This window comes from Styela clava, chromosome 6 (assembly GCF_964204865.1).
Source record: "Styela clava chromosome 6, kaStyClav1.hap1.2, whole genome shotgun sequence".
Classification (NCBI taxonomy): Eukaryota; Metazoa; Chordata; class Ascidiacea; order Stolidobranchia; family Styelidae; genus Styela; species Styela clava.
In genome coordinates, this window is record NC_135255.1 from 16,553,774 (window position 1) to 16,580,451 (window position 26,678).

General features: G+C 36.9%; 3 protein-coding genes across 7 annotated transcripts in view; 1 reads left to right on the plus strand and 2 right to left on the minus strand.

Moving 5' to 3' along the window:
* The window catches only part of LOC120333357 (deoxyribose-phosphate aldolase-like), a 128,111-nt gene that overhangs the window by 68,061 nt on the left and 33,372 nt on the right, over positions 1-26,678 (minus strand). The gene's annotated exons all lie outside the window — the stretch shown is intronic.
* LOC120331843 (uncharacterized) lies at positions 1,189-8,736 on the minus strand. 2 transcript variants are annotated; one of them, XM_078113702.1, is made up of 7 exons: positions 8,447-8,728; positions 7,191-7,330; positions 6,412-6,542; positions 5,715-5,831; positions 5,167-5,319; positions 3,420-3,540; positions 1,189-1,701 (listed from the first exon to the last, which is right to left on the minus strand). In XM_078113702.1, exons 1-7 carry the CDS (start codon positions 8,626-8,628, stop codon positions 1,382-1,384), a joined length of 1,164 nt encoding a protein of 387 aa, XP_077969828.1. In that variant the 5' UTR covers positions 8,629-8,728; the 3' UTR covers positions 1,189-1,381. The 2 variants fall into 2 exon arrangements, with proteins under 2 accessions (XP_077969828.1, XP_077969829.1); XM_078113703.1 differs by lacking the exon at positions 1,189-1,701 and adding an exon at positions 4,693-4,789 and having other exon boundaries at positions 8,447-8,736.
* LOC120330887 (uncharacterized) overlaps positions 11,818-26,678 on the plus strand; it is a 394,767-nt gene continuing 379,906 nt past the window's right edge. For 2 of the 3 annotated variants that reach the window (XM_078113699.1, XM_078113701.1), the window contains exons 1-2: positions 11,818-12,467; positions 12,549-13,037. In XM_078113699.1, the coding sequence (XP_077969825.1) occupies positions 12,130-12,467; positions 12,549-13,037 (827 nt within the window). In that variant the 5' untranslated portion in view covers positions 11,818-12,129. The remainder of the gene's footprint in view (positions 12,468-12,548; positions 13,038-26,678) is intronic. The other variant, XM_078113700.1, reaches the window with a different exon arrangement.

Below are 26,678 nucleotides of genomic sequence, written 5' to 3' on the forward strand. Positions count from 1 at the left end.
AACAGTACCAGATTCGTCATATCAAACCTGAAGTTCTTCATCTTTCGGTCAGTCAAAACAGGTTTTATTTGGTAACTAAAAAAGGCCGCCTGGATTTTAAAATATAAATTTGTTTAAAGTTGCAGAGATATTTGCATGTAATGACGAACTTTGGAACTATTTCGACAATTATTGTTTCAAGTACCACTCCAACAATGTATGACTAAACTAGATTTAACGCACATCTCAATGCAGGATAGTATCGGCACGGCACATAACATTTATTGTCCGGTTCTTCTGCTCTTAATTCATCTTATAGCAGGGGTCTCAAACTCGCGGCCCGGGGCCATCTGCGCCCCGCGGGACGATAGTTTGTGGCCCCCGCCTTAGTATGAAAGCTTAATGTTAGTGCGTCACTTAGCTCATTTCGCATGATTGGCGATGAATATATTTAATATAAGTTTTGTTAACGTTACAATCACTAATAACAGTATTATTATCATCGGTTATTTTTCAATTTAGTCTCTCTCGTCTCAATTTGGTCATTTATGTTTTCAACTTGTTTTGTGTTTCCTTAACTACGGTAAGCTTCCATTGTGGACAACCTGATGCGGCCCGGATCCACCCAGACTCTGCCTCCAGTGACCTGGGTAAATTTATTTTGAGAGCCCGGTCTTATAGATATAACATCAGATTCAAAATGATTTTGCCTAAAATAAATTCGTCTTAGATTCTCCATCTTCAATATCAAAGGGTTTTCTTTCGAAAATTGCAGCCGGGCTTTTGAAATATAGATAATTCACTGATATAGAAGAGAGTATGTATCGGATGCTGCTGATACCTTGATTTAGACCAGAGGTTGGAAAGGTATTTGTGAACCACAGCCAAAAATTTTGCCCATCCAGACTGGTGGCCATGCAAGTGTGACGTAAAAAGTTACATTTTATAAATAATATTTACAGTGTTATAAAAGTCGAAATCAGTAGGTCTCTTGTTGAAAACAAGAAGCCACGTGCTAAAACTAAATTTCAATCGCAATCTCGACCAATTCCTTAATCAATTTTTCAGCTGAAACATCCAAATCCGGTTTTACCTTGGTTGTGACAGCATCGGGCGGGCCAGATTTAAGTATCCAACGTGCCGGTTTTGGCCCGTGGGCCGTAGTTCGCCCATGCCAGATTTTAGACTCTACAAGACAACCTATACAAATCCCGTGAATTCCAAACATGAGCCACAGGTTATATTTGAATATCCAAATCACGTTTGCCTCTTAATATAACAGCAAACATCGGCCTAAGCGCTGCTATGTCGATCACTTTGGTTTAAATTACATTCTACAAGTCTATAAATTATTATTTCATCATAATATATCAACTAATCTCACACACTAAGAATCGAGATGTTACGATCTTCCCCTAAAACTGCCTCTCTTAGGTTCAGGCACAAAGTTTTGGGGGTTCCTAATTGGCACGTTATAAAACAAGGGTGCTGCAGTAGCAGGTTTACAAATCAACACTCCTTTGCCCTTTTCTGGGCCAGTTTTTACGAGCCCTTTTCTTTTTTGGTTCGCAGTTTTTGGTCTTTGTCGAATTGTTGCATGTTTTTCTGCTATCATCATTTTGTGCTGGCGACGTACTGATTCCTTGGTGTCTTTGTCTGCTAGTGGGCCAATCCACGGTGCTGGATTACGATAAGAAGGTGTGGGATACTCACTCACTGTACCTGTAATAAATATATTTCGAACTTCAGGTTGTGTTTCTTACTAATATTAGCGGCTTAAAGCCATAACCCATAACATAGATTTTCAAACCTTTTTGGTGTAGCGAAATACCAGAGGCTTAGGAACCCTATGAAATTGATTACAATAATTATGTGAAAACAGGGTTGACAACCTTTAATACAGACTGACCAGATACAAATAGCTGGGTGTAAACGCGGGCCGCACCTTTATTCGACCTAAGCTTTCTGGTAGTTGCAGGAACAAAAAAGCATAGATAATAAATTGGGCTCAGGTATAGGCTTTGCAACGCAAAGGATTGGAATTACTCGCATGTACCAGATTTTAAACTAAATTAAAAATCTGTTTCGAGAGCCTCACACCATGAAAGACCAGCCCGGGCCACAAAAATTTTTATTGCAGGTCACATTTGGCCCGCATGTTGCACACCCCTGATGTCAAATATGTCAATCTAAAAAATGTGAAATGGCAATCTCACACCTGTAGGTCTTTAATACAACACAAGCGAAACAGAAACTTATATGCATAAATTGTACCAGCGTATGTGTTCATATTTGAATAACATATGACTCTCAAACAAGACGGTAGGATTGTCGAACTAATACAGACTATCGAATTGGAATGGAAACTTGTGGAACACATCGTCTGTACTGGTAAAATCCTAGCATATCCGTGAAAATCGCTGACCTTAATAGTTAATACGTTGAAATACTTTCAGTTCGGTTTTGCATCACATCCCAATGCGCTTCATATTTAATCTACTGTTATCAGGGGTGTAGCTTAGAGGGAATGTTTCGAGGGTAAGATCCCCCTCCCCTTTTTTGAAATGTAAAAAAAGAAACATTTTTCTGTATCACACAGCATTGTTTCAGAGCTTGAAACACTTTTTAGATCCTCAACACACTTAAAAAACCACAATTTCCTGCCTCTGTTCGCACCCGCTAGCTTTTATGGTCCAACTTGGCAAATTCCGGAAACCTTGAAATTTCCTGGCTTCGATTTTGACTCAGAAAGTTTGAAATAACGAAATACAAACAGGCCAGTACTGGAGTGTACTGCTACTATTTTATTTGCAAATCCCAGAATCAGTTAGACACTACCCGAATCATACTCTCAAATTATAAGATAACTGACTTCACAACAAATGTATCGGTCCATACTACAAATTTTTTGTCAATTAGAGAAATATTACTTCGACTTTGTGAGCCTGTTATTGTTACTGACTTTTTCATTTCAAGCGATCTTACTATCAATCTCCATCGCCACCAATAATCAAGTTCAAAATCTCAGATGTCACAACTGGTCAAAGTTTTATAAAAAAAGCACTGCTATAAAGAGACTTGAACCTTTAATTCTGACTCGGAAAAGTTTGAAATAAGAAATACAACGAGCTAACTTCACAGACCTTGCAGCCATGACTGCAGAATTGAAATTTACTGCTAAAAGTCAGACTTTCAAATCCACAGAATCAGTCGGACTTTTCCAGAGTCTTAGCTAAAAATTTGTTGGTTTGTTAGGTCAAAGTTTTCACTTTGAAGTAATGGACCGATGCATTTGTCGTGTAGTCATTTTTCAAATAAATTGGGAGCATGAGAAATATTCTGTGGACTTTGTTAGTCTGTTACGACTTTTTCATTTCAAGCAATCTTACTACCAACCACCATCAATAATCAAAGTAAAAAAAAGTTCAAACATTTAAAACCTTGTCTTGGAGAAGCACATTGTTTTTCATTGACTTTTTTCAGCCATTTCTGAAAGCATTCTTCATTTTTCCTTCTTCTTTCATCCTCTTTCTGTTTCTCTTCAAGTTTTTTTCTCCTTTCCTTTAAAATAAATAACATCTACAAATCCTTTCAATGTTACCCGCAAAGCAAAGAGGTTGATTTTCAAAGAAAAAGCAAGTTGGTCACATTATTATTTCTTTGTAACAAATTTTAATAAACATTTTTGAAATTTTAACACTTGCTTTTTTATCTTAAAAATCTGAAAAAACATTGATTACAAGTTTAAGTAATTGCAAATCATTTTTGCAGTATATGGGACAGTAAAACAATATGATTGATGATTTTTTAAGAAACACCTGGAGTCAGAATATATATTGTCAAACTTCAGTATCTCCTCGAAAGCCATCCTGAAATCATTTTTTTAAAATCCATTTATTCATACGTCTTGGCAGATTGCAATTTTAAGACAGGAGCAGGCTATAAGCTACCACAGTTAAAACCAAAGTAGCAATGTCACATTTTTCAGAAATGGACTGTTTTTGATATTGTGTCATTATGGACCAGGGAGCATTTTTTGATCTTGGTTTCAAAGCTTAATCAGTTTTAGTTTTGATTCTAGGTAGAGCCTAATGTCCATTTTTGGCTGTACAGATACAAATACACAAAAATTTGATTTTAAGAGCAGGTTCTATTTTGTATTGAACTCGCTACTATAATTTCCCCCATTTCACAAAGTGTATATATAGGGTGTCCATGAAGTCTTAAAAAAATTCAAAATTACCAAGGAAATTTATCGATACCATATATTGTTTTAGCCCTCACAAATGCATTAAATGAGGTAAAAATACTTGAACAATTACTGATTGAAAAACAACAAATCTGGTTAATATATATTGAGAACTGACTATAACAAAATTGAAATTGTAAAGGAACTTTATGGTATGTCAATGTGTAAGCTGCATGGCATATGGCACACATAAATCTAATACATAACACTCGAAACACCAAATATGCTGCGGCGCACATAACCCATTTGCTGTGGTCGTGAGAACAGGTCTGTTTTATGGGGCAACAGCATGAAAAATTCAAAATAACAGGGAACCAAGGTCATCAGAAAAATATTGCTACCATTGTATATGTGAAGTCGACATAATCGAATATAATCCGCAATGCGTTGAAAACTTATAACAACCATTTTTAATATTATATGTAGCAATAGTTATCATATTGAATTGTCTTGGGGAAACATACCGAGACTTTATGAATTGAGAGCCTTCAAATATCGATCAAAAACAGGTTTTCTGATTATCATGATATTCCAAGAACAGCTTCGGTTTGAATCCAACCACTATGTAAGAGTAATTAAAATACTTAAGTTGAAGACAGCATTGTGTACACCAGAGATCTGGCCCACTCATGCCAGTAGAAATTATGAATATAGTTTTTATTGATATAAATTTGCGTTGAAATTTTGATAAAAATAACGAATCATTGGCTAAAATTAAACCATAATTTCCCATGTATTATCTGTGCCTAAAGCTAATGTGCTATTGTTGTGCATTAGTTGTTATGCTAGGTATTTGTAAATAAACTTGTTTTTTATTCATATTGAGATTCGTGTTTATTATGTGTAACTGGGATCAGGTGGGTCAGACTGAATTACCATACCGGCCAGACGTGGCCTGTAGTTTGCGCAGTTGTAGACACTGTTAGTCGAAGACTTACCTTCCCTTTTTGCTCTTTTTCAATTTCATTTCTCTTTTCCACCCATCTCTCGTACGCTTGTTTCGATTTTCTCTCAATTTCTCGTTTTTCTTGAACTTTCATTTCTTCCTTCAACATTTGTTCACGCTTGTCAATTTTCGTCTGTAACTTCATCTGAAAATAGTTAAGTTTGTTACTTAAATATTTCTTCGTTTAATTTACTTTCTTTACTACATAGGTGAAAAAAGGGCGCTCTAGAAGTGTATGTACCGATATGGACGTAACTAATTTTGTTCGATTACTTAATATCAAGTTGTGTAAAGGGATTGAAACCTATGGGCAGGAGGTATATTCACTTGGCTAACACAGACAGTCGTAATAGAACTAAAATAAGGAAAATCGGAATAAAATTATGGCCGAACCCTAATCTGGTACACACACTACGGAGGTACTCTCATTTTTAGAGTCCAATGCATAAAACAGCATATTTGCAGAATTCAGAAAACACATAGCATGTTTGAATCCAACACTAAGTCACACACACACAAGTTTTAACGTTTATAATTCACCTTCAATAACTTTTCTTCACACCACTGCTGATGTTTTAATTCAGCTCTTTTCTTCAAATCTTCCTTTTCCATTCTTTTTCTTTCCTCTCTTTCTTTTTCTTCTTTTTCAACTTGTCTCTATAAACACAAATAACTGCATCGTTAAAGCCAAACCAGCGTTGGATACAAGGATCTACACCTTAAATTATATGTCAAGCCGGTCCAAGCTCTCAAGTTATTCTTGGATGCTGCGATTGCTTAGTGCAGTGTTTCCCAACCTTTTTAAAGTGCTCCTGGCCCTCTTCCGAAGGCCACCTACAACAATTTATCGTACTTTCAATAAGTAACAGTATTTTGGATTCTAGGTGGACACAGGATTTACACTGGTATCGACGTGGCCTATTTCAGTTGAATTGTTATGTAAATTAGTGGATGATCAGTTTTGTGGAAACAATATGTAGCGTCGCAAAAAACTAAATCATATTTCACCAGAAAATTTTGAAATGAGATATTTATCCAGACTCAAAATAAGTCTATCAGTAGGTGTTCTAGATCATTTTGTCAAAACAACAAACTTTCCTAGTTTTACAAAGGTGACTAACGTCTGGTCAATTACACTGTCACAACCAGCATTCATTTGAATATCAAAAGTATAACAAACTCCCTCAAACAAGAAACAACGTTAACTGAAAAACCATGGCTTGAATTGCATACATACCTGTATTTTTATGTCTTCTCTCTCCTGTTGTAACTTTTTGATCAACCAATCTTCCCAAACACTCAAATCTTTTTTGTCACCATCTTGTGGCATTTTCATTAATTCAATAGTGTTGTCATGAGAATTACGATCTAAATGATAATCAATTGAGAAATTGAATAGTATGAAATGGATTTCTATATTATCCTGTGGCATGAAAAAGAAGTGCATTAGCAAACAAGGACCCAATTTTCATAACTCCCAGCCTGTGGTACGATAGAGCTTTTCATGTGGTACGCAAGCGACTTTGATTTATTGAAACAATTAAGATTTGAGTTGGCTAACGCTTCATACTGTATGTATTCCCTTAGCAACGCCCATAGTGCTACTGCTACCAATCCTTATCTTTGGAGATCGCCCATGTCCACTACTGCCAACGTAATACAAAACGAGACGGGTATATTTACCCGTTTATACTCCCATAGCGCATTAATTGTGCCATTGTTCTCTGCCATTTGTGGCAATTTATGGAATATTTGAATTAATTTTTTATATGATTGAATGGCAAATCCCAATTTAGACCAAGGAACAGGTCATCAATTAGAAATAAGAATAAAGAAATTCAATGTAACCGTATATTATAAGTAATAAGCATGCTTTAACAAACCCTTATTATCAATTAGTTAGCTGAGCAATAACAAATGATAACTAAATTATAGTATTAGTATGTGGAATTGTATAAATAGCAGAACGCAAATATCGTTGGCAAGTTTCTCAGGCAAATAACAAAACCATCCTACCCTTCAATGGCGAAGTTCGTCGAATTATTCGTTCCCTTTTCGATGGAGAAGATGAGGGGCCTGGCGCTGACGACGGGACAAGATTTTTGGGTTTGTCTTGTTGATATCTCGTAGTTGATGCATACTTAGGTGGTGGAATCCTACAGAACAAAGTTGTTGTCATAAGAAACAAATTAAATATAATAACCGTAATACTGGCGCACCATGCATAAAGGTAGAAGTTTCAGAATTCCATGTGAAGTAAATTTGATAATGAGCAATGAGGTAAAATGCATTTCATGTCCAACAGTAAGGCACACTTTTCAATTTCCAAGAATGTCCTGTCATTCGGTTCAATAAAACCAACACTCCATGTGTCTCACAAACAGAGGGTATATGCCACGACGGCAAAGATGACGTTTTTAGATTGCGCTTCTTTGTAGTTTTTTGCCCAACCTCATTTTACTGTAATTTTACCGATATTGAGGGACATCTATGTCCAGATGTCCCCGAAAGGAGAGGTGTTTGTTTGTTCATTGACAAAATAGGATTCTCTGAAACGAGACAATGTCTCTTGATCTGTGAAGTGTGCCGTACTGTCCTAAGAGATAACCGCAAATATCTTTTACATCATCTCTAGATATCTCATGGTAATGTGTTTTGAGTAGCAAGTGACTATCACTACAGCACTATATATAAATATAGTCACACCCCTTTTTTAGGAAATCTATAGTAAGATGCATTATCCATGACATTACAGCATTACGCATTAGGTTGACAGACATTGCAGCATTGGGTTGAATTGTAAAGATGTTACTAAACATCACTGGCAGACTGAATACCTAGCTGGTTCAATGTGTATTAAATAACTGTGTACCGGTAACACAACTTGAATTAAATCATGACAATAAAGAGGTAAAGTGATTGCTGACAATTGAAATCCAACTCATACCTGCATACCGTACGGTACCGGTACCAGTACCGTAACGCCAGAAGACCAAAAATTCTGTAAACTGGCTTATTTTATACAATTCAACAATTTATAAAATACCGGTACTGCTACCATAAATGGAAAAACATACAGCAATGATATACTATCGTATTTGCCTGCTAGAATTGAATCATTCTAATAACAGGAATATGGTACGGTACCGGTACTGGTACGGGTGAATACCGGTACCGGTATGGATGGGGATTTGCAGATTTGTCGGTATGTACTCATTACTGCATTATAAAAAATGGGAATCTACAGAACAGAATCGAGAAATATAACTCACTTCGAAGATGCTGTGAATGATGATGACTTGAATGAGTTGGAAGGTGATTTAAAACTTACTGACGATCGAAATTGTGGACTAGATTCGTTATCAGAACTTTCAAATGAGTCGGAGTACGCACCTTCTCCCCTACGTACTGGAGACAGAAGATCATATGTATCATCTAAATCCTCACGATTCATACTTCAACTACAAATTCCAACTTTTCAGCCGTAGACTGCATTCAAAAAATATTCTGAAGCCGCGACCAGGAAGCGAATCGATTCTTTAAAACGAAAAGTAAATATTATGATGCGCTTCATGAATTGGCTGTAGCGACAATAAATTTCCATGGCGGTTGGTCGACTCGGGAAGATAAACTCGGTGGTCGCCACGGAAAAATCATAAATCATAGAAAAATCAACTGAAAAATTTATAGCAACTAATAATGGTGAAATGGACTTATCCAGCCAATAGGGCCGGGTGGTTTTTTGAACCTACCAGAACCATTATATTGAGCTTATCGGGTTTCCTCTCCCCCGAGATAAATATGAAAATTACATATACGGGGTGAATACGGAAATTCTCCTCGTCATACAGCCACATCAACTGATATTGTTTTAACAACACTTGTGAATTGTTGACCAATTTATTCAAATTACGTCGCAGTATAGTACACTGACATTTAACATTTTACACTCCCAGCGTCCTAATGTCATTGGTGCGTCAAAATCGGATGCGATTACCGAAGCCAGTTTGGAAGGGGCATTGTGATTGTAGTGGTAGAGTTTTTAAATTAAAGGCAATTCAGTCTGATTTCAGTTCAGTTATTTTTGTGCAACATTCAACTAGCTCACTGCCGGGCAATGAACAATTGTCAAACACCCAATTTAACGACGAATGAGAATCGCTTAATGAATATACTCCCGAATATTTCTATGTAAATGACATAACTTGTTGTTCCTCCTTCTTTACCAAATTGTTTGCTGATGATACCAATCTTCTCGACAGCGACAAATCTTGTGCAGTTCTTCAGTTGAGAGTAAATTCTGAAATTGCGAAAGTATCAAATTGGATGCGGTCTAATAAACTAACACTGAACATTGGCAAATCAAAAACTATGTTAATATCTCCACACCAGTGCAAATCTAAAAATGAAACAGTAATACAAATTGATGACAAAGAACTTGAAAATGTCCATTCTTATAAATATCTTGGCATATATTTAGATAGTAAAATGAATTGGGATGTTCACTTATCCAAATTATCCGTTAAATTATCTAAATCGGTTGGAATACTTTACAAGCTTAGACGATTTACATCACCAACAACACTAAGGATGGTGTACTACTCCTTATTCCAGAGCCATATCCAATACGGCATAATTGCTTGGGGTTCAGCTGTTAAAACATTATTACATCGCATTGAAATTATGCAGAACCGAGCAATCCGTGCAATATCTGCCGCTAGTTATTTTTCACGACTCAGTCCTATTTATTATAACCTTCAAATTATTAAATTGGCAGACATTTACAAAATAGAAGTTTTGAAATTGATGCACCAACACCACTGCAAAAAACTCCCTCCTGCGTTCACAAACTATTTTTCAAAACAAATCAATGTTCACTCATATGGAACACGGACCTCTATTAGCAGTTCTTATTATGTAAATCGTTTTAGCACCAAACTCACCCAAAACTCAATCAAGTTTGTTGGTGTTAAATTGTGGAATAATCTCCCCAATAGCATTAGGACCAGTACCTATAACTTGTATAAACATGCACTGAAGAGCCTATACCTAGATGCTTATAAGCCCAGTTGCAATTAGTCTAGAAATATTATATTTGTATACCGGTATGTACCGTACCGTACCTATCCCGGGAGGCGGACAACTCGACTACACGGACAACTCACCAGAGACAACTCGACTACCTGGAGACCTGGTGAGTTGTCCGTCTTTTCGCATTTTCTACGATGGTGTTTTAGGTCTTTAGAAATGCGTTTTTGATATTTTTAGTGCTCAAATGTCGAGAAAAATACAAAAATATTCTCTAGAAAGCATTTTTATTTGTATAAGTGGCTTATTTTAATCATGTTGTATGAATACAAATACAGTCTACAGTCGAAATTGGAGTAACGTTAGCGAAGTTAGACTGTTGACTTATAGGACTGTGTTCGTTTAATTTTATGAGCTTTATTGGTATTAAATGTTTTGAATGAGCACATTTGAATATATTAAAACCTTTATACTTCACAGTAACACTTAAATATTTATGAATGTGAGCTTAGTAGTCTGTGGTTGCAGTAGTCTAAACTCGCCTACGGCAGTCGCCCGTCAACTCACCAGTCGAGCAAACGCTCTGCGACGTGACGTCATCGATGCTCGAGGTAAAGACAACTCGACTACCGAGCAACGAGAGGCAGACAACTCACTACTCACTAGTCGAGCAATCGCTCTGCGATATAGATGCTCGAGGTAAAGACAACTCGACTACCGAGCAACCTCACTAGTCGAGCAATCGCTCTGCGATATCGATGCTCGAGGTGAAGACATTGCTTTGCAAAACGCAGACTCAATAGTTGCATAGCATTCACTTAGTGCCGACTGATATTAGTTGTAAGCCAACTCACCACAGCAAGGTTTCAGTCATAGAGTTGGAATTTCTTTTTGCAGAAGAAAACCAGGAACAGATAGGCACTGTCGCTGCGCCTGGCAAAGAAACTGGGCCGAAGAATGGATAAAAGATGTTTAAAATATGATATTTGAATACTAAACGTTATGGGGAAATTTAATGGATGGAAGGTTTTTATTTTAGTCAGGCGCGGCGGTGTGGCTCAACGGGCTAAGCGTTAGGAATACGCTCGCCACCGCACCTCTAATTACTCTGCGTGGGTTCGCAGGTTCGAATCCCATGTAGGGATGGTTATGTGCGAGAGGATTGCTGGACTCCTCGCCGTCGTTGGGTGGTTCACGTAACCGCTGGTCGGTTACGGCTTCCTCCACCACCAAGTCCATGCTTCCGAAAACAAACAATACAGTAAAAACTAATCCCATACCCGACTTGGAATGGTAACCGGACGAGAGGCCGTGGTTCGCCATATGGATAAGCCGTCTTATCGGCTTTCCTCTCCCCCGGGATAAATATGTGAATCCTATCCTAAGGTTTTGTTTTCTTTTTCGTTACGAATATTGAATTTTATTTGAATACTAAACGTTATGGGAAATTTGCTGCTTTACATACTTACTCTTTGCAATACTGCGGCCCGTAGATCCTTGAACACCTCCGAAGAAGAGAGTCCACAGATAACTCTCCTTCCTTAAACTGTTCCCAAACATGTTGCACCCTCTCGTTGGCTTCCGCATACCTGCCGTTGACACGCCCCACAAAAAGGCACTAAAAAATCCTTTGGTATGTGTTGTTGATAATGAGGCTGTAAACTCGGCGATAACCGAGCAGTAATCTCGGCGTGCGGCATCATTATCACCGATCTTGCACCTTATCTAATCTCATATCACCAATCTGGCACTGATATCCATGCACGGAGACCGTCAGACCCAGATACAATCGAGGAGCCACTGAAACAACAACACATACCAAAGGATTTTTTAGTTGACGACGCTATAGTAAACGGTGCACGTCACATAATCTTCTCAACAAGAAAACAACTTTCACTCCTGTCGAAGTCAAAAAGCTGGTATATGGATGGGACGTTCGACGTGGTTAAAGACCCATTTTATCAACTTTTTTCTATCCATGCGTTCATCAGGAGCGGCGAGTGCTCGAATTCCGTTGGTTTTTGTCCTTATGTCCCGGCGCAGGAAAATTGACTACGTCCACATCTTCAATGTAATTAACAACCTACTCACCCTTTCGTTTTCCGGTGCACGTGTGAAGAGATTCGTACTGGACTTCGAAGCCGCAACGTGGCAAGCACTTTCTTCAGTATGGCTGGACGTCGAAAAGCAGGGATGCTCTTTTCACTTCACTCATGCCATCATGAAGAATGTGCGCCACAATAATTTGGCTCGCCTATACAACAAGTGAGTGGTTAACCATATTTATATATATGTCTTTGTACTTCTTCCACTTCTTTTGTTTTAACATGTTTTATTTTGTTTTAGGGACGCTGGGACAAGAGACCTGATAAAGCATGTCATGGCGCTGTGCTATATAGCTGCTATGTTTATCACGTCCAGGTTCAAATCACTCAAAGAAAAGATGCATACTCAAGATCTCAAGAACTTCGCCGAATATTTTCAAAACACATGGTTATACAACAGTGTCTGGACTCCCAAGGATTGGTCAGTATTCGACGTAGGAATAAGAACCAACAATCATCTGGAAGGTTGGCACCGCCATTTCAACAGTATAACTCGGAAAAATATGCCTTTTTACAGTTTAATCTCAACAATGTACGAGGTAAGTATAGGGATAGAGGCGGACGTTGTGGATATTTTGGAAGAGAATGTTGTGGGGCGTGTCAACGGCAGGTATGCGGAAGCCAACGAGAGGGTGCAACATGTTTGGGAACAGTTTAAGGAAGGAGAGTTATCTGTGGACTCTCTTTTTCGGAGGTGTTCAAGGATCTACGGGCCGCAGTATTGCAAAGAGTAAGTATGTAAAGCAGCAAATTTCCCATAACGTTTAGTATTCAAATAAAATTCAATATTCGTAACGAAAAAGAAAACAAAACCTTCCATCCATTAAATTTCCCCATAACGTTTAGTATTCAAATATCATATTTTAAACATCTTTTATCCATTCTTCGGCCCAGTTTCTTTGCCAAGCGCAGCGACAGTGCCTATCTGTTCCTGGTTTTCTTCTGCAAAAAGAAATTCTAACTCTATGACTGAAACCTTGCTGTGGTGAGTTGGCTTACAACTAATATCAGTCGGCACTAAGTAAATGCTATGCAACTATTGAGTCTGCGTTTTGCAAAGCAATGTCTTCACCTCGAGCATCGATATCGCAGAGCGATTGCTCGACTAGTGAGGTTGCTCGGTAGTCGAGTTGTCTTTACCTCGAGCATCTATATCGCAGAGCGATTGCTCGACTAGTGAGTTGTCTGCCTCTCGTTGCTCGGTAGTCGAGTTGTCTTTACCTCGAGCATCGATGACGTCACGTCGCAGAGCGTTTGCTCGACTGGTGAGTTGACGGGCGACTGCCGTAGGCGAGTTTAGACTACTGCAACCACAGACTACTAAGCTCACATTCATAAATATTTAAGTGTTACTGTGAAGTATAAAGGTTTTAATATATTCAAATGTGCTCATTCAAAACATTTAATACCAATAAAGTTCATAAAATTAAACGAACACAGTCCTATAAGTCAACAGTCTAACTTCGCTAACGTTACTCCAATTTCGTCTGTAGACTGTATTTGTATTCATACAACATGATTAAAATAAGCCACTTATACAAATAAAAATGCTTTCTAGAGAATATTTTTGTATTTTTCTCGACATTTGAGCACTAAAAATATCAAAAACGCATTTCTATAGACCTAAAACACCATCGTAGAAAATGCGAAAAGACGGACAACTCACCAGGTCTCCAGGTAGTCGAGTTGTCTCTGGTGAGTTGTCCGTGTAGTCGAGTTGTCCGTCAGCCCCTATCCCTGTGGTGCTGCTTTTCCCATCCATGTTCGTCAAGTTGTGTGCTCGCTGTGTACTGTTCTTGTTTTAATATATTCCGCCCAACCTATATGCCACGAATACTGCAGAACCCATAATTATTCTGCACTACTCTAATAGCCACTAACAATCGCTTTCAACATAAAAATCCGTTAAATACGGTATTGATTCTCGCAGCCAGAAGCCCGTTGCTGGGCACGCCATATTGGTTTACTGTGTATGCTTAGTCAGCATTATTTCGCAATTCTTTGTTGTCATTGAGGCATATCCTTCTTACAGATGTCGCTGTTAAGTCATATAATACGATGTGATCATTGTAGTATCTCGGTGTTTATTTCGATTTTATTTTGTTTTTACTCTGTATGATCGAGTTTAATTAGGTACATATCTAATACTCCATAGTTATTATGACATCCTGTATTTTATTTTTCACACTTTGTTGTTCCTTTTTGTGATTGAGGCTAATTAAGTGAATGTTTAGGTAACTTTTCGTGGTCATTGTGGCATTCTTTTTGTTGTCCCTTTTATATATATGATTGTGTCGAATTTAGTGACTATTTGATATTGAGTTGTTCGGTTGCTATATTTGCTGCTTCAATGCAGCTACAAGGTGTCGCTGACTGGATGACTCTTTGAGTCTTTCGCGATCCCTCGTCTATTGCAACAAGCCGATATCTGTCTTCGTAATTTGTTATATGTCTTTTTTTATTTTTTCATATCGTATATTGGTTTTGCATGACGAAAATAAAATCTGAATCTGAATCTATACGCAAGCACTGTCGCAGGTAAAAGATATCGGGTCTGAAAACCTCATGCTCGCCACACACGTAGAATGAAAAATTGATTGGTAAAATGGAAAGATTTCGTCTTTTCACAAATAACTAACGAACATAAATATTGAATTTTTTTCCTATTTTCACGTGTTTTGTTTATGTACGTATAGCAAGTACTTCGTATAAATAAACTATGGTTATCTCGACTGACTATACTTTTTTGTTTCGTGACAATGGACTCGGCCTTTGAAACTTTATTCATCCGACGATATAGCCTACATAGTAGGCCCACATACATTTTCGCCATAGAGGTGTTCCAAAATCGATGTTATTAATTTATGAAAATGCTCGGATTATCATGGAATCTCTTTTGAGGAGCGTTCAATTGTATCTCAAACAGATCAATATAGATATGGATATAGATATAGATGGCTGTCGTACTGCTTTAACGTTATTTGTGTGATAGAAGTCGCGAGTAGCTCTGAGATGTCTTTGAGCAGAGACACCTACAATGCTGGTACAGTGTAAAGCAGGATTGGGCAAGGTTTATGAATCGGGAGCCAAAAGTTTTGCTCACCTAGACTGGCGGGCCATGTAAGTGTGACGTAAAAGTTACATTTTATGAACAATATCTATTTAATGCAAGAGTCTTGCTGCACACTTACAGAAATATATTTCTTCAACGTTTCGTCTGACCAACGACTAACGTCTGACCAAGGTCAGACTTCCTCAGACAAGCATAGTTGTAAAATGATTGCCTGATGAAGTCTGACTTTGGTCAGACGAAACGATACAGAAATATCTTTGTGTAAGTGTGCAGCAAGACTTTTGATTTAAATGGAATAGTCATTTTCACTCTTGCTATAGCATTCTTAGTAGTTAGTTTCACGTAACCCCAGTTTTGATTGTTGCTTAAACGTTAGACGGCCACAGCAAATGACACAGTAGCTGTTGATTAGCGTTATATTTGGCGTTGCAAAAGTTATGTGTTATATTTATGTAAAGAGCATCATGTTTATGTAGCTTACGTAGTGACATACATATGCATGTTTTGGAATACGGGAACTTATTGTTAGTGAGTTGGATACAAAAAAAAACTTTAACCACTGTATATAGAGAAACGTAGCACATAAAGTAATCTAAGCTGAGTGACTCCATTATGTCTGAAGAAAACCAGAAGCAGCATATTTGGCGATTCGAAAGTTATATATTACGTTTATGTAAAGCGTATAATGTTAATATTATTTACGTTGTAACATACGTATATTTTGAATGAGGAAACTTCTTGTTCGATACAAATAAAATATATTTTTAAAGTTTTCAATTCGGTCACTGGTTACAAATATTGACTATAAGTACGTAGTAATTGTTTATATTTAATCGAACTAGTAATCATATCCAGCAAGAACATAATTATAAATCTGTTTTGTGTTTGAACTGGTTCATGGGCTTTGTTGATTGCAGTATCGGTTCTGCTTAGTTACTGAAAAGTTTACTCCAGTTGAAACGCGCTGAACATAAATAAGGTGGATTTTATTTCAGAGGAAGTAAATTTGACGCAACTGCTTAGAGTAATGGCTGTGTAGGAATTCAAATTTAGCCAGTTTATATATATATATTCCCCGTTTAAATAATAACAAGGCGAGGTTACTGAGAGGATATCGCGCCAGTTTAAGCGTGTGATATCGAATACATGTTTTCAAAGTTTTGCCGTATGTGCAGTATTTACCGTCTGGAAATAAGGTGCCTTAATTAGGTATCGTATGTACACTATACGCATATAGAGCAGTTTTCAAGGCAACCTTGGTGACCGTAGTTTCTTGACTTTGATGACTTTGTGTAGTTCAGAATCATAGTTCCGCTTATAATGGGGATTTTCCGTGTATGAAAAATTCGCCGTAGGAGATCTCATCGCGGAAAATATCGCCGCATAGGAAATATTGCAAGAGCATTTTGCTGTAAAACAAGTACTTGTGAATAAAACGGTTATGTTTAAAGGCTTATGGTATGCTTTTGAATAACGAATCTTTTTTAAATAAGACGATTTTTCATACATTTTCATTTTTTTCCATGCGCGAAATTTCCTAGAACCGGAATTTACTAATTTATTTGCGATATCCGAGACATAAAAATTCTTCATGGTCATCCTGGCAAGATGGTATCAAACTGTCGAAACAGATTCAAAATTAGGCTAGTCCCGAAGTATGTGAACCAAGATGGCAGACACCGGAACATAGTATGTGTACCAATTTAGGGTTATGCCATAATTTTAGATACAAATACTACGAAAGTCACTTGTCTAGTCTCCGAACTCGTAATAGAACTAAAATAAGGAAAATTGGAATAAAATTATGGCCTGACCCCAATCTGGTACACATACTGCGTTCCGGTGTCCTTCATCTTGGTTCACATACATCGGGAGTACCAAAATTGGATATTGATAAAACATAACGATCGACCAGCCAACAGTTCTGTAGAATCTCATCCGATTTGTTGAGGGTTTTTACACCCCTTGAAACACCACTTGAACGTGAGAACTTACGTTCGAGAGAACATGGGTAGAATTCTTGTGTGGATTATCGGGAAAATTATGAAGCCCGCACTTCAGCAATTTCTGAGAGGGATATAAATTCAGTGATCCTGTCAGTAATGTTTAATTTAAAGTCCATTTAAACGGGCGTCGTTGAAATCACGAGTGAGATATATATTGTAAGTACAGTAAGTGTAGCTGTTTTCCAGCATTAATACATTGTCGGGACGACCACAGTGGTCATACATGCATATATATATATATAGCTTACGTAGAAAGTCCCCGCTACGAAATTAATAATTATCCCCTTTAGAGTTATGAATGCAGATTGTGCTTAGAGTTCTAATTTTCAAATCATATCTAACCCTAACTAGACAATAACTTTTTTAAAACGTGGAGGTTTTTTTTTTCTTTCAAATATCACATTTTTGCATCAGTGGCGGGGGCATTGTACAAAAGATCCCTTGTTTTTCAATTCAATTTTTCAGAGATTAAAAATATATGAATTGAATGATATTACGTTAATTTTTGCCAGTAATGTTCTAGTATAGTTCATGTCAACGGGTGTCGTGGTAATAACGAGTTAGATATATATTATTAGTACAGCGAAAATAGGGTAACTTTGTTTTCTAGCACTGATACATTTTCGGAAGACCGCAGTGGTCATATTTTGGAGATTTTGTAGAAATATCCCGCTAAAACACACATCCCCGCCAGAGCTCGGACTAAAAAATAGTAATCATTCAGATATAGTTAGGAATACTGATCGCGCATGAAGTTCTAATTTTTGAATCTTTTCTAACACTAACAAGACAATTACAAATTTTTTATTACAAAATATGGCGGTGTTTTTCGCAAATCTCTCATATATGCTGTAGTAGCGGGGCCTTCTACAAAACATCCCATATTTTTTCAATTCAATTATCAGTGATTAAAAAAGATATAAATTGAGTGATATTATTTGAAGTTCCTTAAGTAATGTTCGAAGTACAGTTTGAGTCAAAAGCCTTCGTGGAAATAACAAGTAAAATATTATTAGCACAGCGTAAATAAGATACATTTGTATTTAAACACTGCTACACTTTAGTCACACTGATGAGTGCGATTTGGTATTTTATTGTATTTGTATGTCAAGTCTTCATTTCACTTTTAATACGATTGTGAGGTCCACACCAGACTGGAAAATATTTCCGAATCTATGTAATATGTGTTACCAAGCTACATTTTATGGTAAACATTCGTATTTATGTATTACGCTGGGAATGCCTTTGCCTCTAGGTGTTATATTATATATACAGTGTATACATAAAAGTAACATATCCAAATTCTGCACACACTGAAGTCTAAACTGCAACTGAAAAATATTAGCACGCCTTTAAGTGATGGAATTCTATTTTGAATGCTACTCAGTTTTTCTATTTTCCATCTTATCGTTTGCCCATTGATTATAATGCCGTGATCGAGAATAAATTCAGCGCAACCGGTGTTAGCAAAACGTAATTTGCCAACGTTTCAAATATAGAAATGACACTCGCATATATCCATTTTATATAAAAGGCAGAGAAAACAAAATAATAACCAAGGCGTAAAATCGAATCCAAAAACATGATACCATATCTCAGTAAATATCAAAGTTCAAACAAACATAAGGACCTAAGTGATTCAAGAGTCTTGCTGCACACTTACACAAATATATTTCTGTAACGTTGGAACTATGTATGTCTGAAGAAGTCTGACCTTGGTCACACGAAACGTTACAGAAATACATTTGTGTTAGTGTGCAGCAAGACTCTTGAATCGCTTAGGATAGTCATCTTTACTCTTGCTACAGCATCCTTGCAATATATGCATACGGATCCGCCGGCACAAAAGCAAAGAAGAAGGATAAGAAGTTAGTCTCGCATAAACCAAACCATTAGCGCAAGAAAACATAAGCACTATCTAAAATTCTAAACACTCATGCGGGAACAGAGTCGTTTCTTTATCATTCATCGAACTCTTCTTCTCTTTGTTTATGTGTTTATTTGCCCGCCGTGATTTTCATCTCGTTTCACCTTGCGTAATTAGTACAAGAACTTGGTTTTGCCGTGTGGGAAATTAATGAAAAATTAAAATTAGACGAAATCATAATTTCTAGGCCGCAAAAACGTTTATTGTCTCCTGAAAGTAAAATGATTGAAAAGTAAATATGTATCTATTTCGCTTTTTAATATTTGCGTTAACGAAATCCTGTGATCGATCATGAAGGTTCTGCTCATGTTTAGAATACCAGCATAAGTAAAATTTGTTCAACCCCAATGGCACGTAGGGCGTTTCACAAAAGTAATGAATAAATGCCGATTAAAATTCATAGGAACACACACGGATCTTTAACTATACTTGTAAATTGTAAAGAAATTAGTATAGTAGTCGATGTGAAAAGTGATTTTTATTTCAAAATGAGCAACTGCAAAGCAACTAAGCGATAACGACAATGCACTAAAACTATCCAAATGTATACTCGGTCTCCAATAACTTGATTTTAGTGTTAATTCATTTTTTGGGGCGGGAATTTTCTCGCAAGCAAGCAAGCGCACTCGCTCAGAAATAAATATGTGATCTTTGTGTAACGTTACGGGCGACTAAGGTACCATGACCTACATGAACTCTAAATAAAAAAAGTGTAGGATTGCGAGTTGGTTATTACAGAATTCAAATATTCAGACTTCATTTCTAGAAAATACCTCCACGGCATTCAACCAAAAAAATAAAAATGGCTGCCTGGTTCTTACCATTGTAATTTTTTTACAAAACATCAACACGTCGCTCAAGAGGGATTTAAAGTAATCCAATTTTATCTCAGTAGCTAGTGACTTGTTTACCATACCAAGCAATTTATTGTCAGAAACCAACCAATTGTAGATTGTCATGCTGTGTGACACAAAGGTATTCCAAAATATATTAAACGTTTGGCGTCTGAAATTCGCTTTTCCGTGGACTGAAGCGAATTATGTTTTAATGACACTTTGTTGCTTTGAGCCTTTCAAAATAGCATGTTTCAATATATTTTATCGGCTATCGGTTATTTCATTTAAAATGTACTCCTATAGTGTGTGTACCAGGTTAGGATTAGGCCATAATTTTATTCCGATTTTTCCCATTTTAGTTATATTACTAGTTTGGAGACTGTCTGTGTTAAGCAAGTGAATATAGCCCCTTTCCATAGACTTCAATTTCTTTCAATGCACCATTTGATGTAAAATGGATACATATCATATATGATACTCATTAGTAATATTCTAACCGTAAAGAAAAGATTAAAAACGGTAAACGAGTAGATTTTTTAATGCGTGATAAGGGCGCAAGATTAAAAAAGTGATATATAATATATATGTAAAACATTATTTAGTAGACTACCGCTACTTGTATGGTTTTGTTAGATTAGGTCTTTTCGGCGAACTTTACTCTGAACAAGCACAACTGTTATTTATGAGCGATGTCGCTGTTGTGCCATCTAATACGCCATAGTCATTGTGGCATCTCGTCATTTATGTTGTTCTTACTTTGTATGATTGTCTCAAGTACACGTTTTAATACTCAATATTTATTATCGCATCCCGTAGTTTATTTTTAAACTTTTTTTTTTGTATGATTGAGTCTAATTAATCTAAGGTATTATTCCATGTTCATTATGGCATACGTAGTTTTTTTCGTATTCTTATTTTTCTTCCTTTTTTGTATAATCTAGTCTAATTAGGTGAATATTTAATATATAGTTGTTCCGTTGCTGTGTTTGCCGCTTCAATTCAGCTACGAGGTATGTCGTTGACTCTTTGAGTCTTTCGCAACCTCGTCAACTGCAACAAGCCGATATCTATTTTTGTATTTTGTTACATGCCTTTTATTTATTACATATCGTGTATTGGTTTTGCACGACGAAATATCTGAATCTATTCAAGACAAATTTATCACCACGACAACAGCCTAAAGCCACCAAACAACGCGTTCTTAAGTATGAATACTCTTAAACTCAAGCCACTCTATAAACTCACTTCGACACCTGATTTATGGCGAGAATTATTTGTATCGATGACCCTGTTGACTTGGAGTATCCATGGATGTTGTTTCAGTTTGTTAGTTTTATGAGAACTACTTCCCTTTATGTCAGTGGTTCTTAAACTTTTTCGAGCGCGACCCAAATCTGAGTTTTATGAATACTCGCGACCCAATCCTAAATAACGCAAACTGTGTTTTTAATGTTAGTACAGTTTGACTCAGATACAGACAACTATTTATTAGAAACAGTCCATTGACTCAGTGAGATTGATGGAACTGAAATTTCCTTTTCATTATATCTTCAATACACAGCTCTATTTTACTTAACGCAATACGCAAGTTGTCACGGGTATCGAGGCGATTGCGAGCTTAGTTTTGATAACCGTCAGTGCCAAATATCCTCGCTCGCACAAGTGCCTTGTCGCGAATTGTAGCAGGAAAGGCGTCCGCTGTCCGTCGCAAACACGACATCCTGGCTGGCCTTCGGTATCTCTCGTAATATACAACTTTTTACTCATCAAATGTGCACACACTGCTTCGTTCGCGGTAAATGGTGCCTCGAGATGAAGTCACATTTTCTCTAGATATTGAATAATCTAATGTCGAGAAGCGAGCTTTTGCATTGCGTCGTCTATTACAATTTACATTACCAAAAAGACACCCATTTATGGTTATTTTAATCCACTAAGACGACATTCCACGCGGTCAACACAACGACAAGCGACGTGCATGGTTATTGGTTACCGATACCATAAAAATAATACAAGTGACTGGCATATAAGAATTGTGATGTAACATTGAGCTCAAGACAGTTCTTTCCGTGAATGAAATTTTATATTTCATTATTTGTAAATACCATAGTTTAGAAGCTAAATTGAAACATTGGGAAAGCTGAAAATTCTTCCTTCTCCTCTTAGATTGCCTTTGCATTGACGACCTTGTCGCGACCCATTTTTAAACCTTCCGCGACCCATGTTTGGGTCGCGACCCATACTTTAAGAACCACTGCTTTATGTGGTCAATGCAAAGATAGTCAACTCTTATTCAGAGTACTCTTGACGTGTTATGTTATTATGAGAGTGTTGGTGAGGTATACGCACGTTGTTGTAAATCTAACTCTATCAATTTATTGCTCCATATTCATATATATAGATTTAGTCAAGTTTCAGAAGGTCTTTGTTACTGAAATAAAACGTTTAAAATCGAGTATCATTCAGTTATACAAATTAAAGTAGAACTTAGCGTTGAAGTTATCTAACTCTTGTACCATGTAAAAGGTATTTTCTCGGAAACAAGGGGTCGTGAGTATATTTAATATGAATCTTTGTTTGCCCAATTCGAATTACAGTTCGGGCTATTACTGGAGTAGAGTGGAGTACAAGTCAAGTTATTACTAGATAGATAAACCTGTACTTAACAACATCCTGCCCTTTTACTGCCAGGCCTGGGAATTTTCGAATACATGATGATTTCAGAATTAAATCGAATATTTTTTTCGAATCAAATATCGAATACTTGGAGGATAATGAAATTTTAAGTAATGAGCTCTTCAGATACACGAATTACTTGGGAACATAGAATCCATTACTCAGTCAATTGGTTGATTTTTCCCACACACTAAGAAACGTGTTTCATCAGTAACTCACTACGAAAAAAAGAGTCATATGTCAGAATTGCATTGGAAAAATATAGCTGCAATAAGAAAAATTGAGGTATTCACCTAGAGTAGACCGTTGGCAGATAAAAAAAAAAAATATGGCGGTGATCCGAAATTTTCATCTGAAACGTTTCGTATAATTTACACTATTCGATTCGAAATGCCCAGCCATACGCTCTACTCATTTGTCAAATTAAAATAAACATATGTTTGATATCTCATGTACCGCAATAACATTTGTATTGGCAATTCTATTGTCCTAAGTACCAATAAAAGGTGTCAATTTAGTAATTTGTCGGTCAGAAATGTTAAGTGTTTGCCTGAGGGTGAAAGCATAGACTTGACTGTGTTCTGTGTTCGATATGTTCTCAGCATAGGTTCCGGATTTATTGAATTGAGATGGCGTTTGAACAAATGGAAAGATTTCGTATTACTCCCGTAGTGTTTGTACCAGGTTAGGCCAAAATTTTATTCCGATTTTCCTTATTTTGGTTCTCTTACGAATTCGGGAACTGTCTATGTTAGCCAAGTGAATATAGTCCCTGCTTATATATATCAGTTCCTTTACACAACTTGGTGTCAAGTAGGCAAATAAAATTAGTTACCTCCGTAACCTCCATATTGGTACACACACTTCTAAAGCGCCGATTTCGTTTTTTTCCAAAAATATAGTAGGTGCTCGTGTATATAGCAGGCTGCTAGCACGGCGTCTTGGTAGAGGCGTATAAAACGTTCAAAATAAAAATTATTGCGTAATTCAGTCGCCACCTAGTACCGGACTTTATAGGGTTTTGTTTTTTATCAATTTAAAAAAAACAGCATGTTTTAAAACAAAGGCTTTTTCTCTGTATTTTTTATCGAAATACCCCTTGCATCGCCACGAAACTACGCCAAAACGTTTCATTCTGGCAGCTGCACATGCAGCCGGAATTATAATTTCGAAAATGTAAGTAAAAATTCCTATTTTGACTTTTACTCCTATTGCGTACATTTATCGCCACGTTTGTATCTCCACAAAGGCATACGATTTCAACCGGAATGTTTATCCGAGATATCAGAGAAACGTTTTGAGTAAGAAAAATCATGAAACTTTGCCCACGAGCCTATTACAAAAGCAATCAGATCAAGGGCAGCCTGTGGCAAAACGAATGGGTTGCGATAATGAAGAATATGCTTACATCGGCGGTGATCTACTGATATAAACGATGAGACACCTTAGCCTAGACTATGCTAATTGTAAGATGCCTCTGGTGCAAAGACGCCACAACTAATCTGTTATGACGCTATAATTTGGATTTCGAGTGCATGTATTGACATTTTTCTCATAAAATGAAGGCATTATCACGGTTAATACTGTCCGGTTAATTCTATTTTCGCTGTACTAATAATATATATCTAACTCGTTATTACCACAACACACGTTGACATGAACTATACTCCAAACATTACTGGCAAAAATCAACGTAATATTAATCAATTCACTGAAAAATTGAATTGAAAAACAAGGGATCTTTTTTACAATGCCCCCGCCACTGACGTAAAAATGTGATATTTGAAAAAAACAACCCGCTCCACGTTTTAAAATAGTAATTGTCTAGTTAGGGTTAGAAATGATTTGAAAATTAGAACTCTGAGCGCAATCTGCATTCCTAACTCTAAAGGGGATAATTATTAATTTCGTAGCGGGGATTTTCTACGAAAGCTATATATATATATATATATATATATATGGTATATGCCCACTGTGGTCGTCCCGACAATGTATTAATGCTGGAAAACAGCTACACTTACTGTACTTACAATATATATCTCACTCGTGATTTCAACGACGCCCGTTTAAATGGACTATACTTTAAATTAAACATTACTGACAGGATCACTGAATTAATATCCCTCTCAGTCACTGAAAATTGCTGAAGTGCGGGCTTCATAATTTTCCCGATAATCCACACAAGAATTCTACTCATGTTCTCTCGAACGTACGTTCTCACGTTCAAGTGGTGTTTCAAGTGGTGTAAAAACCCTCAACAGATAGTTTCTGAAATAAATGAATCGAATGAGACTCTACAGAACTGTTGGCTGGTCGATCGTTATGTTTTATCAATTTCCAATTTTGGTACTCCCGATGTATGTGAACCAAGATGGAGGACACCGGAACGCAGTATGTGTACCAGATTGGGGTTAGGCCATAATTTTATTCCAATTTTCCTTATTTTAGTTCTATTACGAGTTCGGGGACTAGCCAAGTGACTTTCGTATTATTTGTATCTAAAATTATGGCATAACCCTAAATTGGTACAAAAACTATGTTCCGGTGTCTGCCATCTTGGTTCACATACTTCGGGACTAGCCTAATTTTGGATCTGTTTCGATAGTTTGATATAGGCCGCGAGCCGAGGCCATTTATCTTTCAGTTTCGTAGCGCACATAAGGTAACTACCTGAAAATGATTTTAAAATGTTCCTTAGAAATTTAGTAACAAATATTGCCTTGTTCCCACGTACAAAAGTTGCACGTTTTACGAAAAAGACGCTTTTACTACAATAAATATGTGTTACCATCTGTCCTATTTTCTCTGCTTTTCCGGTATCATGGGCCAATGAACGCAGACTTCTGCATGATGTGACAATCAAATAAGTCAGCTGTAGGTGAATCCCCAGTGGTCGGATGAATATCAGGTGTACTACGACTGCTCGCTTTTGCGTTGAATAGCCTTTCCATAGTTTTTTTTTCAGTTATTATTAGTTCAGTTATTCTAAGGAGGTATTGAAAAGTATAAGTAAGATATTAAACACTTGTATATCCTTACCATAAATAGCAATTTTAGTTGAGCACTTGCTCATAAGACTTTGTTAAATAGGTACGGTGCGGTAACTCCAAGAAAGGCTAGACCTAGAATAATATGTCACAAACAACGATATTTTCTGGCTCGCATGAAATGTTTATGATTAATTTAATGACTCTTCTTGACTATTCAGCAGACTTATACTACTATATAGGCCACAGCATATTTGGAAATAGAAATTAATGGCTGTTTCTGTAACAGTGTAATGCACGGTTGTGTGAAAGAGGAGAAAATAATCAATTTTACTACAGTACTAATGTCGGTTGGTCTAAATCTAAATTCATAGAGTCGACAAGAACCTGGGAAGCAATGATACGGTAAGTTATGCCGGAGTGGAAAGAAAGTAGCATTGGAAACGATTGAGAGGTGAGAAATCAAGTTGTAGACAGACAGTTGATGTTTTAAAATATAGTCTAGGCCTATAGTCCATACTCATACTGTCATAGGGCACTTCAGACTGTGATATATCAAAATTTAGTGTAGATATAGGCTAGTCTATACTGGTATGCAAACACTGCTGGACTGTAGTACATGCAATGAGCATATATACGCTCATTGAGTACATCAGATAAAATGCATTATGTATTCAAGGTATTAGTTAGTATTTAGTGGTATTTTTACACTCATGCTGTTCCAAATATGATTTTCTTCTTCATTTTAGATGCTGTACTACAAAAGGAGACGGCAATGTTCCACCAATCCGACCTAACGCAGGCTCTAATCCCTGCTGCTATCAGTGCTATAAAATGGATTAAATAAGAAGTCTTGAAGCGTAAAG

Coding starts and splice junctions, on each gene's coding strand:
- LOC120331843 (XM_078113702.1), bottom strand. CDS start 8,628: ATGAATCGTGAGGATTTAGATGATACATATGATCTTCTGTCTCCAGTA. Junction 7,331..8,446: donor TCATTCACAGCATCTTCGAA/GTGAGTTATATT, acceptor TTTGTTCTGTAG/GATTCCACCACCTAAGTATG. Junction 1,702..3,419: donor ATGTGCTTCTCCAAGACAAG/GTTTTAAATGTT, acceptor TATTTATTACAG/GTACAGTGAGTGAGTATCCC.